The sequence below is a fragment of the Chanodichthys erythropterus genome, chromosome 14, assembly GCF_024489055.1.
Source record: "Chanodichthys erythropterus isolate Z2021 chromosome 14, ASM2448905v1, whole genome shotgun sequence".
Lineage (NCBI taxonomy): Eukaryota > Metazoa > Chordata > Actinopteri > Cypriniformes > Xenocyprididae > Chanodichthys > Chanodichthys erythropterus.
Genome location: NC_090234.1, coordinates 16,456,526 through 16,473,269, shown reverse-complemented (window position 1 = coordinate 16,473,269; position 16,744 = coordinate 16,456,526). Strand labels below are relative to the sequence as shown.

General features: G+C 35.3%; 1 protein-coding gene and 1 long non-coding RNA gene across 2 annotated transcripts in view; both read right to left on the bottom strand.

Moving 5' to 3' along the window:
- xirp2b (xin actin binding repeat containing 2b) overlaps positions 1–14,530 on the bottom strand; it is a 52,005-nt gene extending 37,475 nt beyond the window's left edge. Inside the window, exons 1-2 of the mRNA XM_067409362.1 lie at positions 14,401–14,530; positions 4,203–4,333 (exon numbers count right to left, since the gene is read on the bottom strand). Coding sequence (XP_067265463.1) covers positions 4,203–4,259 — 57 coding nt within the window. The 5' untranslated portion in view covers positions 4,260–4,333; positions 14,401–14,530. The remainder of the gene's footprint in view (positions 1–4,202; positions 4,334–14,400) is intronic.
- LOC137036417 (uncharacterized) lies at positions 537–3,272 on the bottom strand. Its single transcript, XR_010897186.1, has 4 exons — positions 3,149–3,272; positions 2,058–2,210; positions 1,835–1,927; positions 537–1,220 (listed from the first exon to the last, which is right to left on the bottom strand). It is a non-coding gene; the product is annotated as an uncharacterized lncRNA (long non-coding RNA).
- Positions 14,531–16,744: the final 2,214 nt, after the last annotated feature.

Sequence of the window (16,744 nt, the reverse complement as noted above, 5' to 3'; positions counted from 1 at the left end):
TACTGTCACTTTTGATAAATTTTATATGTCCTAGCTGAATAAAAGTTTAGTTGTTTTACTGGAAACCAAGACACATATACTGATGAAGAAGATTATTTTTTACAGTGTAAAACAGATGATTGTGTTATCCTCATCTAGGGCACCTTGTGAGCCAACACTGTAAAAAGTAATAAGTTGACTTTACTTAGAAAAGCTGTGGAAACTGATTGCCTCAAAATTTTCAAGCAAATTAGTTCATACTTTTTGACTTAATACTACTTACTACTACTTTGTAGAGTTAACTTGTATATTTGTAGAGGTTACTATAAAACTTGAGTAAAAGTAACTCAATTTCAAAAGTTCAGTCAACTTACAGATTTAAGTTGGGGTTTGTAAGCAGAACTCAAACAAAACAGTTATTTTAACATGACTGCTTGTTCATTTTACTAGAAGAATGTGTGGAAACTGATTGCCTTACATTTCTCAAGCAAGCTGTACTTAAAATTCTAAGTTGAGAATACAAAGAAAGACAACAGATTATGCACAACACTTGAATGTTTATTTGCTCTATAAAACAATATGAAAGACATTACTGAAGGTATGCTCGTCAACATGGCCCACTGACAACAATGTAGAAAAAAAAGTACATACTGCACTTACAATAAATAAAGTGCAATGTTTCTTTGTCTTTTACATGTTTACAAAGTGGTCAAAAGCAAATCTTGCAAACACTTAACATTCTGTTAAGTACAGGTACAGAGTTTAGTACAGAACAAATTTTCTAATACAGTTCTCTTTAAAAGTTATCTTCTAATAAAACTATTCTAAAACAGTTTTTTGGAAAAACAAGTATCTGTAAAACACTAGCACTGAACAATTTGAGTTCTTAAAAGGCATATCTATTCAAACTCAACTCAGTAATAGTTAACCATGAAAAAACATTACTGCATTAGGCGATTTTTTAGTGATTGGATTTTAGGTTTCAGTGACTTGTGGCAAAGGGACAAAATCACTCTCTGTAGAATATCAAATGTGCTCTTCAGTGCTGCTGGATGCTCTAAGTTTAGAGTATAAATTAGCCCAAAGAGCAGACACATTGCTTGTGGAACATTTTCAATGTTATCCACAACCACTGTACCTTCCAAAAAGATTGCCGTTGTTGTGGCATCAAGATGCAAGGAGTAGGTCACTGTCATGATACCGATTGCAGTGTCGAACATGTCTTCATTGCCATCACAGTCCTAAAAACAGGAATAGCATATATCAAAAAATTAGGTCAATGTAAGCCACAAAACGTCTTTTAAAAGCACATACTTGCATTTAAATGTAAAACTAAATTAACAACACTGTATTATGTCTAAATGTAAAGGCCTTTTAAAACAGGACACATCAGTGGATGCATGGAGGAATGACATTCAAACCACTGCAAGAAAAGAAATTAAATCAAACTGAAGGCCAGCAATAAAAACATATAGAAAAACCTATTCTAAATCTGATAATTTGTTATTTGAAAAGGTATCAAAAAACATCAATGATTGAATTTTTAAAATCAATTAAATATCAGATTTTTATTTCTATCTAACTTCCTTTCTGTCATTTACATATTTTTTCTTGCCTCCTTACTGACTTCATCTGTTGTGTCTTTCCTTTATTCTTCCTACCCATCTAAATTTCCAATCTCCCATCTATTGTCTCTTACAATTGTTTCTCTTTCATCTCTGTCTTTTTTTCTTATGAGTTCTTAATTTATCTTTCTTTCTTTTCTCTATCCCTTTCTTTGTTTCAGTGTCCTGACTGTTTTCCCCCTTCATAACTCTTGCCAGATCTCATCACATCACAGAAAAAAATTACTTACAAAGCATGTCTTGTAAAAATCGGTGGGGTCTTCTCCGAGGAGGAGTGGTAGGCCATGAAGAACGACTGTTCGTCTCGCATTGACGTTGGATTTCTGCAAAGTTATGAACATTAATATTTATTAGCACTCATGACACAAACAAAACACAGATCAGACAACAACAGCAAAAGCAACAATTGTTTTTACTATAGAAAATGAATAGTGATGTGTCTGAGGAACTTGCATCATTGTCAATCTGGTGCAGAAGCTCAAGTTTGGAGCCAATGTCTCCTCCTTTAGCCCTGAAGATCGATGAAACGTTGAGTGAATCGGTCCAGTTCTGTAAGAATTCGGTTTGCAGGTTTTTGCCAGATATACGATTAAATTCTGCCAGAATCTAAAAAAAAATAAAAATAAATAGGACAAACTGATATTAAGCCATCACTTCTCACTGAAATGTGCAACAGTGCAAGAATGAATTAAAGGGATAGTTCACCCAAAAATGAAAATTAGCCCATGATTTACTCACCCTCAAGTCATCCTAGGTGTATATGACAATCTTCTTTCAAACGAGTTCAATTAGAGTTATATCAAAAGTCAAGCATTATTAATAGCTGCTCTGGTTTTGAAGTCCATAAAAAAAATGCATCTGTCCGTCAAATAACGTGCTCAACGCGGCTCTGGGGTGTTAATAAAGGCCTTCTGAAGCGAATCAATGCGTTTGTGTAAGAAAAATATCCATATTTAAAATTGTATAAAGTTCCAGCCGATCGCCTTCTGTGGAAAAGAGTTGAAAGTTCCTTTTCGAAATTCAAGATGCGTACGTTATGACGAGCGCGCACCTGGTCGCGTTTGTCTTTCGATAGGCAGAGGCACTTTCAACACTTTTCCCTTAATTGAATACGGAGAGCGGTTGGCCAAAGCTTTACTTGATAAAGTTTTAAATATGTATATTTTTCTTACACAAACGCATCGATTCGCTTCAGAAGGCCTTTATTAACACACCAGAGCCGCGAGGAGCACGTTATTTGACGGACAGATGCATTTTTATAGACTTCAAAAACAGAGCAACTATTACTGCCATTTATAGTGATTGAATTAGCCTGTACTTCTTTAATATAACTTTAATATAACTCAGATTGTATTCGTATGAAAGAAGAATGTCATATACACCTAGCTAATAAGCCACTGATCTCAAACGGTCTCATTCGACACAAAACTATCCTGCATCAGTGTGCCTTTTTGTCTTTTACTCTTTGCACACAATGAGCAAATTAAAATCGATTTAATTTTTTTTAACGTTGGTTTATAAATAGGCCATAATCATAAGCATACCTAGTTGTGCCGCCACATCCAGATCACGAGGCAAGCTGAAGTTTCTTCTTCGTCGACGTCGTCGTCTTCAAAATCCAGTGTTCCGCAACATTGTGCATGCGCATGCGTGGGCGCGGCTGCGTTGCCTGTACAGCACACTCAACATTCTTAAGTACTATGTACTAAATTTACTTAGTTTAACTATTGCATCCACCGAAAAGTTCACATTACACAGCCTAATCAAGTTAAATCAACAAATTTTCCAAATTTAGTTAATTTTACAAGTTTTTCTTAAGTAGATTCAGCAATTACTTTTTACAGTGAAGGCCACTACTGAAGTCACTAAATTCTGTTTCTAAGAACCCTTTTTTAAGAGATTTCATCAGAACTGTCAAATCCTTGGAGACCTGAGGTTTCTGCATAATGCACTGCCTACTGGAGTCTTCGAACGTCCATTGCTTTTCTAATTCGTTTGGTCTCGCTCTCTGTCCTCATCGCTGTGTTCGTCTGTCAATCCTTCCATCTCTATTACTGCGACACGCAACGCAAATCAAACACACGCTGGTTTCCATTGTGATTTGATGTATCAAGGCAGCAATTACTGTATAAATCAATGAGTTTGGAATTATACATGAATTTGACACTGAGTGCGTTTGGTCCTCACACAGTGTTTAAACGCAGAACAGTCAGAATTTATCAGCTTTGATCATTTGCTCTAATGAGACGTTGACATAACAAGTTCGCGTGCCGCACAAGTGCCTCATTTGCCTCATTGAAATTATATTGGCTGATCAATCTGATGGCACTCAGACAGCTGGATGGGAACTGCTGAGTAAATAGCATTAGTCTTTCCAGCAGAAGATCTTAAGGCTTGTCTAAATATGACTGATGGCTGAAAGAGATGGAGCAGGATGACTTAAGCCCCATTTGCACCTGGTATTAAGATCTGTCTTGAGCGATTAGTTCACAAGTGGTCACCTGAGACCGATCACTGTTTACACCTGGTATTTACATCTCAAATGAGTCTCTTAAGATCGTATCGGATTTCACTCATGTGTGTTTGTGTGTAGCGTACCGTGCTGGAGAAGCTGCTTTTGTCCTGTTTGGAAACAGCTGCCTGGTACACAGCCATGCGGTTCTTCAGTGGGACGGGTTCGGAGTGAGCGCTCTCGTCAAGCGCACCTGCCTTAGATGCTGCAACGCTGCCTGCAGGGGTAAATACATCAACAGACAAAATAAACTAATTATATTTGTATATTTTCTTAAGAAAAAAAAGAGTGATGCTTGCCTGTGCAGTATTTTTTTAATCACCATCATAATGCTAGTGGTTGCTAAGGGCTTGACTAGGGTGATCTGAGTGGTTGCAAGGCTATTTTGAGTGGTTGCTAAGTGGTTGTTAAGGTGTTCCGGGTGGTTTCTAGGGTCTTCTAGGTGGTTGCTTAGGAGTTGCTAAGCAAGTCTAGGTGGTTGCTAAGTGATCTAAGTAGAAGTTCTGGGTAGTTTTTAGGTGGTTTTGGTTTTAAGTGGATTCTAAGGTCTTCTGGGTTGTTGCTAAGTGATCTGAGTGGTTATTAAGGGATTGCTAGGGTGTTATGGGTGGATACAAACTGGTTGCTATGGTGTTTAAGTGGTTGCAAAGTAATCTGAGCAGTAATCTGCTAAGGTGCTTTGGTTTGTTGTTAACTGGTTGCTAAAATGTTCTGGGTGGTTTCTAGGGCCTTTAGGGTGGTTGCTAAGTAATCTGAATGGTTGCTTAGGGGTTGCTAAGGTGCTTTGGCTTGTTGTTACCTGGTTGCTAGAATGTTCTGGGTAGTTTCTAGGGTCTTCAGGGTGTTTACTAACTGGTTTCTAGGCTATTTTGGGTGGTTGCTAAGTGGTTGTTAAGGTGTTCTGGGTGGCTTCTAGGAGTTGCTAAGCAGTTCTAGGTGGTTGCTAAATGATCTAATTGGTAGCTAGGCTGTTCTGGGCAGTAGCAAACTGTTTGCTTGGGTGTTATGTGGTTTCTAGGGTCTTCTGGGTGGTAATTACCTGATTGCTAGGCTATTTTGGGTGGTTGCTAAGTGGTTGTTATGGTGTTCTGGGTGGCTTCTAGGGTCTTCTGGGTGGTTGCTACGTGTTCTAAGTGGTAGCTAGAGTGTTCTGGGTATTTTTTAGGTGGTTTTGGTTTTAGGTGGTTTCTAAGGTCTTCTGGGTGTTTGCTAAGTAATTTGAGTGGTTGTTAAGGGGTTGCTAGGATGTTCTGGGTGGTTCCAAACTGGTTGATAGAGTGTTTGGGTGGTTGCTATGGTCTTCTTGGTGGTTGCTAAGTAATTTGAGTGGTGGCTAAGGCATTGCTAAGGTGCCTTGGTTTGCCGTTAACTGGCTGTGAGAATATTGTAGGTGGTTTCTATGGTCTTCAGGGTGGTTGCCAACTGGTTTCTAAGGTATTTTGAGTGGTTTTTAGGGTCTTCTGTGTTATTGTTAACTGGTTGCTAGGCTATTTTGGGTGGTTGCTAAGTGGTTCATAAAAGCAAGATTAACTGCAGGGCAGATTGAAACAGAGTCAGATTTTTCTACGATGTAATCCTTGATGAACATATAAATCTCCAGAGCTATATTACTATTAAAACCGTCAGATGTTTTACACACGATTTATACGTCCTCACTTTGCAGAAACAACCCTTAGATTAATGCACCAGGTTTTTTAGGTGGAACGTGATTCTAAAACTTCAATAAAGACTGATTACAGCAATCTGGGAGTCATACAGTGGCTTCATTAAGACTTTAATTGTGTTGCTCATTAAAAAAAGGAGATGAATTGCTTTATCCACAACAAATGACAGTTCACTAATGACTCGACAATACAATGACAACATTCTGCACTCGACAGCCGGGCTAAATTGAATAATCAGGAATCCTATTCAGTATTCAGCCAAGCATCTTACAAGGAATTCATATTCTTGGATGCAGAGCAGATACGTGCTTAATATTACATGAGACCAGAGGTCATGTTTGCAAAGGTCAAATGGATGGTCCTACATTAACTGCAAGAGTTTGCATATCTACACAGGTTGCAATTCTAGCTAAGACAACAGAGTATCTGTCAACGCTGTCTCAAAGGCCAGACACCTCCAAGTCGTTCTAGGATGAAGTCACGCTGTATTTCTAACAAGCCTAAACATAGACGGAGGTGAGACCTTAATGGGAGATGTTGTGAGGTGGTGGAGAAACTTTCATAACCAAAGGCTACCTCGCTTTATTCCAGGAGCATCACCAAGATCAATTACACCATCAGCCATCACTAACACAACTAAACAGTGTCGAATATGAAAACACTTCTTTCTGGCAGTTGTGAAACCTCGTTAAGTTAATGAGCTGTTGGCATCTCGAATGGTTTACGCATCAGAACCGAACATCTAATGCCACCCTCTTTGTTAGCGTGTTTATATTGATGCATAGGCAAAGAAAAATGCATTAATGTTGGTGTACAACTGCCCAATTCCTCTGAAGGACTCAAATTTGAACTGACTAAAAGGTGTATAATAGCCTGTCACATGTGATTGAACACGTTTCTGACAAACAGCTCAGCTAATGCAGTTCTGTAGTGCTTGTTAAAACATTTCTATGCTCCTCTACAATAAGTTCTCTAACAAAAAACTAGTGAGCCAAATTCAGCCATGTATCATGGATACACATCATCACAGTCCGTGAAAAGGGTCCAGATTAGTATCCATTTGTTAAATTAAAATATCCAATGTTTGTGTGTGCATTTTGTGTGGCAGTTTTGGAACAGAGCTTATATTTGTTTAAAGAGTAGCATTGATTTTTAAATAAATCCGGCACATTCTCAAATAGAAGAATCATCTACTATAACAAGCACTTTCAACAACAACAACAACAACAACAAAAAGAAGAAAAATAAAAAGAAGAAGGAGAAATATATTTTTCTGAAGATAGCAATTAAAATAAATGATTGCACTGTTGTTGTGTTAGCAAAGGCATGAATATGAGATGTGGTGTGGGTTTTATTTGTGTTTCATTATTAAGAAAACCATTCACAGCACTGACAGCAGCATTGTGGGAAATGCTTTGGTGTCTTCATTAAAGTGACAGTCTAAGCCGGGAATCTGATCACATGCCAGTAAATGAAACATGATCAGGATGAGTGCAAGAATCTGTTGCTTGCTAATGCTGGTGAACTATTCATATCAAACAAACATGAAAAAAAAAAAAAAAAAAAACACGTAAATGCACCAACAAAACAGTTGTTGAAATAAAAACCCTGAAACAACATAAGCAATATTGAATTATTTGAGTTCACTAGGAATCCTACATTCAGATTAATAAACATGTAACAATCCGTAACTCAATTGTACGTTAGCAATTACATTATATTATATTATATTATATATATACATATACACACACACACAACAGTTCTTTCTGGTTCATGCTTGGCCGAGAGCCGTGCAATATTCTAGTGTTAACAGCACTCCTACCTTTTCACTACTTGTCTTTTAATCCACTGTATTTTTTACAAATACTAAACATTGTACCATAAACTGAAGTTTTAAGAGTTTTTTAGGTGAGAATGTAGTTGTTTAGGCATGAAATATGTGACTCATATTTAATCATAGCGCCTGTTTTACAATTTGTTTAGACGTTTCCAGAGATGCGCTTTCGGACAGTGCTTGTTTACCGCCGAGAACAGCTTCATCTCGGCCAGTGCTTTGGGGATTTGCTTTGGTGGTTAAACATGAGATATAATTCATTTTGGGTATAAAACAGGCAATCTTTGGTCTTATTAATCTATTAGTTCTTCTTGAGCAAATTGAATTGGGAACTGTTAAATTTAATAATTTAATATTAAGGCTATATTTAACATATCCTGTAGAGCACTGCTTTTGTATGTTTGAATGAATCGTACGCTTGTGTTTATTTACCATTGTCATTTATAATGGCTATTGTTGTTAATTTAAATATTGTTGTTCAGTAAATATTAGTTTAGATAAATAATATGTTGTATTTGGTATTGAGAAAGGGTCAATTAGTGCATAATTTGGATTGAGTGAAAGTTACACTAATACAGCATTAGATGGGGCAAAACTTTACGAGTGAATGATTCAGTCGCAAAAGACTTTTAAATTGAAAGGGACTTTTGTAAACAAAGAACGTTGTTTTAGCGCTGTATGTTATGGAAAATTCCCTAAACTGTAAAAAAGGACAAATACAAAGATCACTTTCCTCGGCGGCCATTCAAACAGATTTTTATAATGGATATAATATTATGGACAATGACCTGAAGAATGAATGTGGTAACACTTTATTTTAGGGCTGTAGTTACACATTACTACATGTAATTACTATAGTAATAACTGTATATTATGCATAATTACAAGTAACTAACCCTAACTCTAACTGTAACTCTATAGTAAGTAGATGTAACTAATTAATAGTATTCAGTACTTACGTACTCAGTACAGTAACCACAGCACTGTAAAATAAAGTGTAACCATGAATGTTATATCAGACACAGGTAATGCTCGCTCAGGTGATCTCTCTCTCTCTCTCTCTCTTCCACAGATTCGACAGCTCTATCTGTATAGATCTGCTATACAGGTAAATTTATATATAGCACTATTTGTGCTGAAGCAGTATGTCTTACATGCTCACAGCAGATCTTAATATCTTCTATTTAAAAATAGGCTTCAATTTCTTTATGCAAAGTATAAGTTTTTTATTTCTTTTAATTTTGGACTGAAGAAAAAACAAGCCATTTTCTTGACAGATTTTGTGAGATTCACCCAGTTATAATCTCACAACATCCATTATAGAGTGCACTAATGGCTGGCGATGTCTGCGTTTGCAGTAAAAGCAGCGGGGCCTGTCATTACATAAAATGCTGTATTGCAGCACAATCAGCAAAACGGACTCTTCATTAACTTTTAATGATTTCGTTCCATTTAAAGACTTATTTATGGCACTGAAGCATTTATTAAATAGGTACATAAAGATGAATAAAACGCTTGTGTCAGGTGGCGTGTTTTGGGTTCACTTCTGTATAAATGTGCTGGAGCCCAGAGTTTTAAAGGGTCTGTAAATGAAATATACGCTTTAATGGCTGTGCTGTTTGGTCAGGCATTACTATGTGTTCCTATAAATTATTCCAGTGTCACATTTAGTAATTTCATTTACTTACTTAATTATTTGTCATGCAGCAGAAGCTTTTATCTAAAGCTTAAAGCACACTTATTATCCCCCAAGAGCAACCTGGGGTTAAGAGCTTTGCTCAAGGGCACTATGGAGTTTCATGCATCATCTCTTGTGGGTTTTGAGTCTACAATCTAGCAGTTTCCAGCCTGATCCTTTAGTATTATGCTACACCATCTCTTTTTACTTCAGTATTGTGGCATATTTCTGTGAAACAGGATTTTCAACAAGTCAAAATGGAAGGTAGTACTTGATCTTATCTTTCAGGAATTTATGGTATAATGAAAAGTGGGCATTGCAGAGCAGAATGGAGTCACGTGGTCAGAGGAGAAGCTGCGTTCACACTGACAATGATTTAATCACCAGAGATCTCCAATATCTGCACTCCCGCAACACTCACAACATCCCGTTACTGCTCATTTGATTATTACGAAGACAATCATGTTTTATGGGACAACAAAGATCAGACACATGCATTAAAATAGTCAATTATAATTTAATGTTTACTTCACAAAGCATAAAACCAATCAAATAAAAATAAGACTCTTCGTATCTTCAAATGATAGGTAAGGCTGCTGATAAAACAACTAACCAACATTTTGAAAAAACTATAATAATTATTATTTATTATTACTATATATCCAAATGTACAGTCAAACCAAAATTTATTCAGACACCTTGAACATTTCATTCATTATTACAGTTCATTCACTATAGTTTAAAAAACTGGTAATAAAATATGACAAGATCTCAGAGTTAAACTGTTAAAAAAAAAAATAATAATAATAATAATAATAATTATGTCAGATAACACTTAAGCAAAACATGGTAAAAGTGTCTGAATAATTTTGGGTTCAATTTTTTTTTTTTTTTTATCAATTTTACAGGAAGTCCACTGTATGAAGAATTTTTGGGTATAATATGTCACAGTTTACTTTATTTTGCTATCCTCACTTACATAAATGAACTATAGTGTCCTGCACACACTAGTAAAAATATATCAAAAATGTCTGAATAACTTTTGGTTTGACTGTAAATATGTAATTATATGTTTATTAAAATATATGTAAATATTGATGTTACTAAATGTTACTTGAACTGATTTAGTGGGAAAAAAATTGTAGATTTTTGCAGACACTACACAATATATATAACAATTTTATTTAATTTATAATTACATTTTTAATATATATTTTCCCCCCAAGATACTAATTCAAGTACTGAAAATATGAATATATATATATATATATATATATATATATATATATATATATATATATATATATATATATATATATATATATATATATATATATGTATAATTTTTTTTTTTTTTTTTCAAGATACTAATTCAAGTACTGAAAATATGAATACATAAATGTTGTTTTATTTATTCATATTTTCAGTACTTCATTCAGTATCTTGGGGGATATATATATAAGATTTTTTTAGCTATATCATCCAGTCCTATATATAAATTAGCCCCAAAATGGTCAAAAGTACTAAAGTATGAAAATAGCTGTAATCATCCAGTCCTGAAGCCAGAAGACATTTCTCAAATGCACAGCAGTCATATGATGCATGATCATGGGAGGTGAAACATAACATCACCGGGTAAAGAGTACTCTATTTTAGCCGTGCTGGCGTAGGGGGTACGTTGGTGTAAACCCATCAACCTGTCAAGAAGGATGAGCAACCACAGACATCCACCACCCAAAATAAGCCTGGTAACAGCTACTCTTGTGCTTCCGAAGCATTTAAAATGCGGCTCTGTGTTAGAGAAGATGATGGAACATCCTTGTTCTTCATATTTAAGACAGTGCTCTATATGGCAGGCTTAGCTTACTACCGAGCTTGTGCCGGTTGAAAGCTTTCACCCTGAGATCGTACGAATCCTTACGCTTTAAACGTGTCTACAATCCAGGGCTATCTTGTAATGAGTTATGTAAAGTCCAGAGCTCACATGACAGGAAAGTGAAGTAATCTAGGCGCCAAGTAGCCGCAAAAATAAATCTAACTTATTTTAAACCAGGGTGGCTGGTGGGGTCAGGTTTCTGAGGGAGAGCTGAAGAGTGTTAGAAGATCCACAGCGTGATGTGCTGAACGTCTGATTAAACTCAAATGGAAGGTTTTATGAAAGATGGAGAAAATACAACAATTAAGTGTTTACATACTAATGAACTAAATGAACTAAATATTTTAGAGCTGGCGATTCTACCTTACTTGCTTATACTTTTAAGTAGTTAAACTGCAATTAAGCTATTCATTTGGAAAACATAGTTCACTACACAATAAGTGTACAAGCAATCAGAGCATTTATCTGGCACAAAACCAACATGGATCTCAGTTAGGGTGACAACATTAAATAGTATTTAAATATAGGTTTGGGGCACGTTTATACGACAACTGCAAAAATTACTAAAAATGCTGTATTATTCATGCCAGGCCAGTAGTTGGCGATGTCACTTTGTAAAAAAAAAAAAAAAAAACTAAAAAAAGCGCTTTCACTAATTCATGTTTCGTAGTTTACACAGAGACAATAACAGTACTGTTTTCAAAAACTTGCACTTTGACACCCATTTTCAAAAGTTTGCATTTTCAGGCCCCCAAAATGCCATTGCCATGTAAACAAACAGGCAAAATGCATGAGAAATGTTCTGTTCTTAGTTGAAAACTGTGTCGTGTAAATGACCCTTAGACTAAATGCAACTAATAAATTCAAAAAACATTGTAACTGAATAAAAAAACACTGATAAGAAGCAGTATTTAACTACTAAAGCTACAAAAAAGCTCTAATATTCTGTTTCAACAAATAAATGAGTGAATCTTCTGTTGTTCTTCTATTGTTGCTTTCTTAAATGTTTCATATACAGTAGATGAGCTCTCTAAATAAACCAATTCACAAAAATAAATCATACATCTCAAAGCGTCTTATGAGAGAGAGGGACATTTTAAGAGAGCACATTTTATTATTATCTCAGCGTGCTCGGTTATAAAACTGCACATGCAACACATCGTGACAAATAACAGCTATTCAGTTTAATGCTGCACTTTTACAAAAAAAAAGTAGCCTGTTACTACAAAAGTCAGAATTTAAATAATTAAATAAGAATTAACCAAATAAACCACATATTCCTGGTCTTATTGATTAATTATAGCACTTTTAAATTTATATTTATTGTAAATTTAAATAAAACACTATACTATAATAACGCTATTTTTCTTTATCATTCAGTCGATTCCTGACACATAAAATCAAGTTGTTGTTGAATATAAAAACACATCACATTATAAAAGTAAAATGGATAATGAACAGCATTTGACTTCTTAATTAGCTAGTCATACTAATATTTCCGCAAGGTGTAATTATTATATATTGTCATTGTTTCGCTTTAGCAGTTTAGCAATTAAATTAAAATGCTATATGTGTACAGTAACATAAATGTTATGAAGTATAAAGAAAGAGCTCGTGACACCTCAGTGAACACAAAACTTTTTGAGAGCGAGTGAAATTAAATTAGCAATAAGTCAATTTTGTTATTTGTTGCAGAAAGAGTGAAGTTAAAAGAGAGAAAAAAACTAATTTACAGGCAATTTCAGGACAGTGACAGGATTGATCAGGTGAAAAAGAAACAAACAATGTCTTAATGAGATCCTTGTGTTTTCCGTCATCTAGATGGAGCCTAGAGTCTGACATCAGTCTGGAGGAAGATTGCTGGTGGTTCAAGCAAAGCAGGTTTATGACTGATTCAATAAACAGCTCAATATGGGATTTCACAGCAAAATGAAAAAGCTTTTATTACCAAACAATGTAGAAACTAGATCTGCCCTAGCAAAACTCACTGCCACAATGCTAGATTGTACTGAGTGGTTGCCAGGGTGTTGCTAAGTGATGTTTACTCTCAAGACTCTCTTATATTCTGAGGTCAGTGTCATAAACATAGCAATTGTGTTAAGACTGTGTCCTTTAAGAACTATATGATCAAGTAGCAGTTAGTCAAGGGGCAATCATTATTACTTTTCAGTATCAAATTAGACCAATCTATGTTTTATATATGTAACTGGCTTAATGTTATGAACATATCTGATGACTAACTTGTAAGACTATAGCAGTTTATGGTCTGTAGTTATGGCACAAAAAAGCACAAAAAAAAAAAAAAAAACTGTTTTTACATTATAACAAAAGCAGAAAATAAGTTTTCCCACTTCGAAAGCTCACTTTATCAACCAAGAATTTATTTGAATAGTTCTTGAATGTCTGAAAACTGGTATAATAATAATAATAATAATAATAATAATAATAATAATAGAAACATAAAAAATATATAAATATATTTAACATATACTATTTAATAATAATAATAATAATAATAATAATAATAATATATAACATTTAATATATAAAAGTACATAATAAAAATAATATTAAAATATTAAATACATAAATGACAATAGCAGAAATAATAAAGATGATGATAATGAATAATATACAAAAATAAGTAATAATATAATTTATATTAAATAAATACATTTTAAAAAAATAAATCAAATAAATAATAAATAAATAATAGTAATAATAACAATAATAGCAATAATGATAAAAATAATAATTATTATTATTAAATTACATACAGTATAAATTGATAATAATACATACATTAAAAAAAAAAAAAAAACACACTACCAAAAAGTATATAATAAGGACCAATTATTCTGAGGAGACTCTTCTTCAGAATCACTCTACTCTTATCTGTACAGAAAACACCTGCAAATCGTCTTCTTCTAATCACAAGGCAAGCACCATTTACCAGAGTAATGTGTCTCTTCCAATCACTAACAATGACTACATCTTTTCCACCACATTTCCTTTTAAAAAGGATTAGAGGTTAAGTCAAGTCACCGTTATATAGCACTTTATACAATACAGATTGTTTCAAAGCAGCTTTACAGCGATAAAAGGTAAATCATTCAATGACGCAGAGTTCATTTCGGCTGTACTGCAGCTCTAACAAGCTGAACATTCCCTTATTATCCAATTCACACAAACCAAGCACATCAATCCATCCAAGCAGCGTCACACTCACCAACTGTGTGTCAGTCTGGAGGAAGAGGAGGGTTAGAGATCCACAGATTGTGCCTGTAGCTTCCTGCCTGTCCTGCAGGTCGTCAGACTCGCCAGCAGTCTGGCTTGTTTAGTTCTCCTGAGGCTGGTGGAGACCAGCTCCAGCGGCACCCATAAATGTAACGCGTATCCAGCGAGTCTTCGGGAACAGCTGCTTTTATTTCAGACCACCTTCTTCTCTCCCCTCCCCTCGGTTCAACCCCGCGCACTGCCAGCAGGGCTTTTTTTGGAGGCCTTCATGCCTTTCGTGTCATGCTGGGAAGCAACAGTCAGTGTTTCTTGTTCGACCTATAGGTTAAATAATCGTTTTGTGTTCTGTCATTACAATCAACACGCTGCATTATGGGATTATTACATCTGCATGTGATCTAATGCTGCTTTATCCATTGGATTTATTGGCTCATCTAAAGCTGGTGTGACTCAAACAAAACAATTTCTATGAAATCTCACCCTTTTCTGTCTGTCACACTCACCGATTAAATATGGAACAGAGGTGACAGACTAAACAACTGCCGCTGACACTCACAAAGAGTAAAACATAGTTCAGAACTGAGCAAATTTCCAAGACCAAGATGTTCGAAGAATTCATAAGGTTTTTAAAAATTCCCATGACTTTTCCAGGCTCGAATTTTGAAATCCCTGATATTTACAGGATCATGGAATCCATTTTGGCAGGAAATCAATGGGAAGTTCATTGAAATCTCAGGAGTGCTGGTGGGTGAACAATTGTATTATAATGGATTCACTTCAATAATACATTCAATAATTGCAAACAGTTCTGCCTCCACTTTCTTGTTTCATTAGTCACTTAAGTGCAGGAGGAAAAATGCTTATGCATAATAATTAGTGTCTGTGATACGTTGCTTTGTGCTCGCTGAGGAAAATTGGTTTGGATCGAGCAGGACAGCAGCTTGCCAGTTCTTCAGAGAATAATCTCAATTGTCACTGCCAAAGCAAGGAGAGTCTACCGCACCAATAACACTGAATGTGCTTGATGGTGTCTAGATTTGGTAGGAGAAGTAGACAATTTTATCCTAAGCGACTGGAAATCAAAAAGCCTGCGACTTAAGAATTAAAGATATCTTAATATCCTTTTAAATTCTGGTTCTTTTGGTATCTCCATTTCTAAGGTCCTATGCTTAATCCCAAAGAAATGGGGATCTCAATGTAGTTCCATGTGCAAATTTTCAGTGGTCAAAAACCACAGAAACTTTGGTTGATTTTGTCATGGAATGACCCAGTCAGACATGCTTGACGTTGTTGAGATTTGGTAAGGCCAAACATTTCACATATGACAAGACAATTTTATCCTAAGCAACTGGAAATCAAACCCATGACATTGGCGTTGCTAGCGTCATACTCTACCATCTGAGCTACAGGAACTCAATGAACTGCCACGCCTTCATCTGAACCCTCAGATTAAAAGTCTGATGCTCTGTTTCAAAAATGGGAAAAATCACTTTTTCCAAAGTTGCCATGCTTGTAACTCAAGTATTAAAGATATCTTAATATTCTGTTAATATCCTTATTCTGGTTCTTTTGGTATCTTCATTTCTAAGGCCCTAATCTAATGGTTTAATCCCAGAGAAATGGGGATCTCAATAGGGCTTTTCACAATACGCTTAACCCAGGGTTATCGTTGTTCTAAACACTGCTTTTAACCCTGGATAAAGGAACTTTTCACACTTTTAGAAGTGGGGTTAGCACCGGGCTAATTAAACCCTGCTCTGGAGTAGGGTTAACACCACTTTTGCACTGTTAACCCCGCATTGCGGTGCCAAACCATAGACTGTAAAAAAAGATGGACGACGCAACGCCGCTTCCTTCCATTGTAATGAACTGAAGGTAAAACGGACGATGATGGGCGTTGACATGTTGGAACCTGGGCATGCGCAGAAAGACTCGTCAGTGAAACCAGGAGGCGGAGGCGGAGTCGCGGTATCAAACTTCCGCCCAGACGTCTGCGTCACCAAGATCAGATCACCTATTTGTTTTATTATCTATTGTTTATTATATTTTTCTTTTCCTCCTCCCTTTTTCATTTGGCTTAAACGATGCTAATTACATCCGGCAATAAGGAATTTACATTTATTTGAATGTTTATTAATGCACATTGTTCAGTTTTAAACTAAATTACTCATAACTAGGTCAAAACAACATATCGTAATTGATGTATTTTAAAAAAATAAATTATACAAAAATTAAAATTATACTTGTAAAAAAATATTCTGTTTCTAGAGTAATAATATTTTTGAAACCTCGGTAAAGTTGAACTAACTCTACAGCAGATCGATTGCTGTAACGTT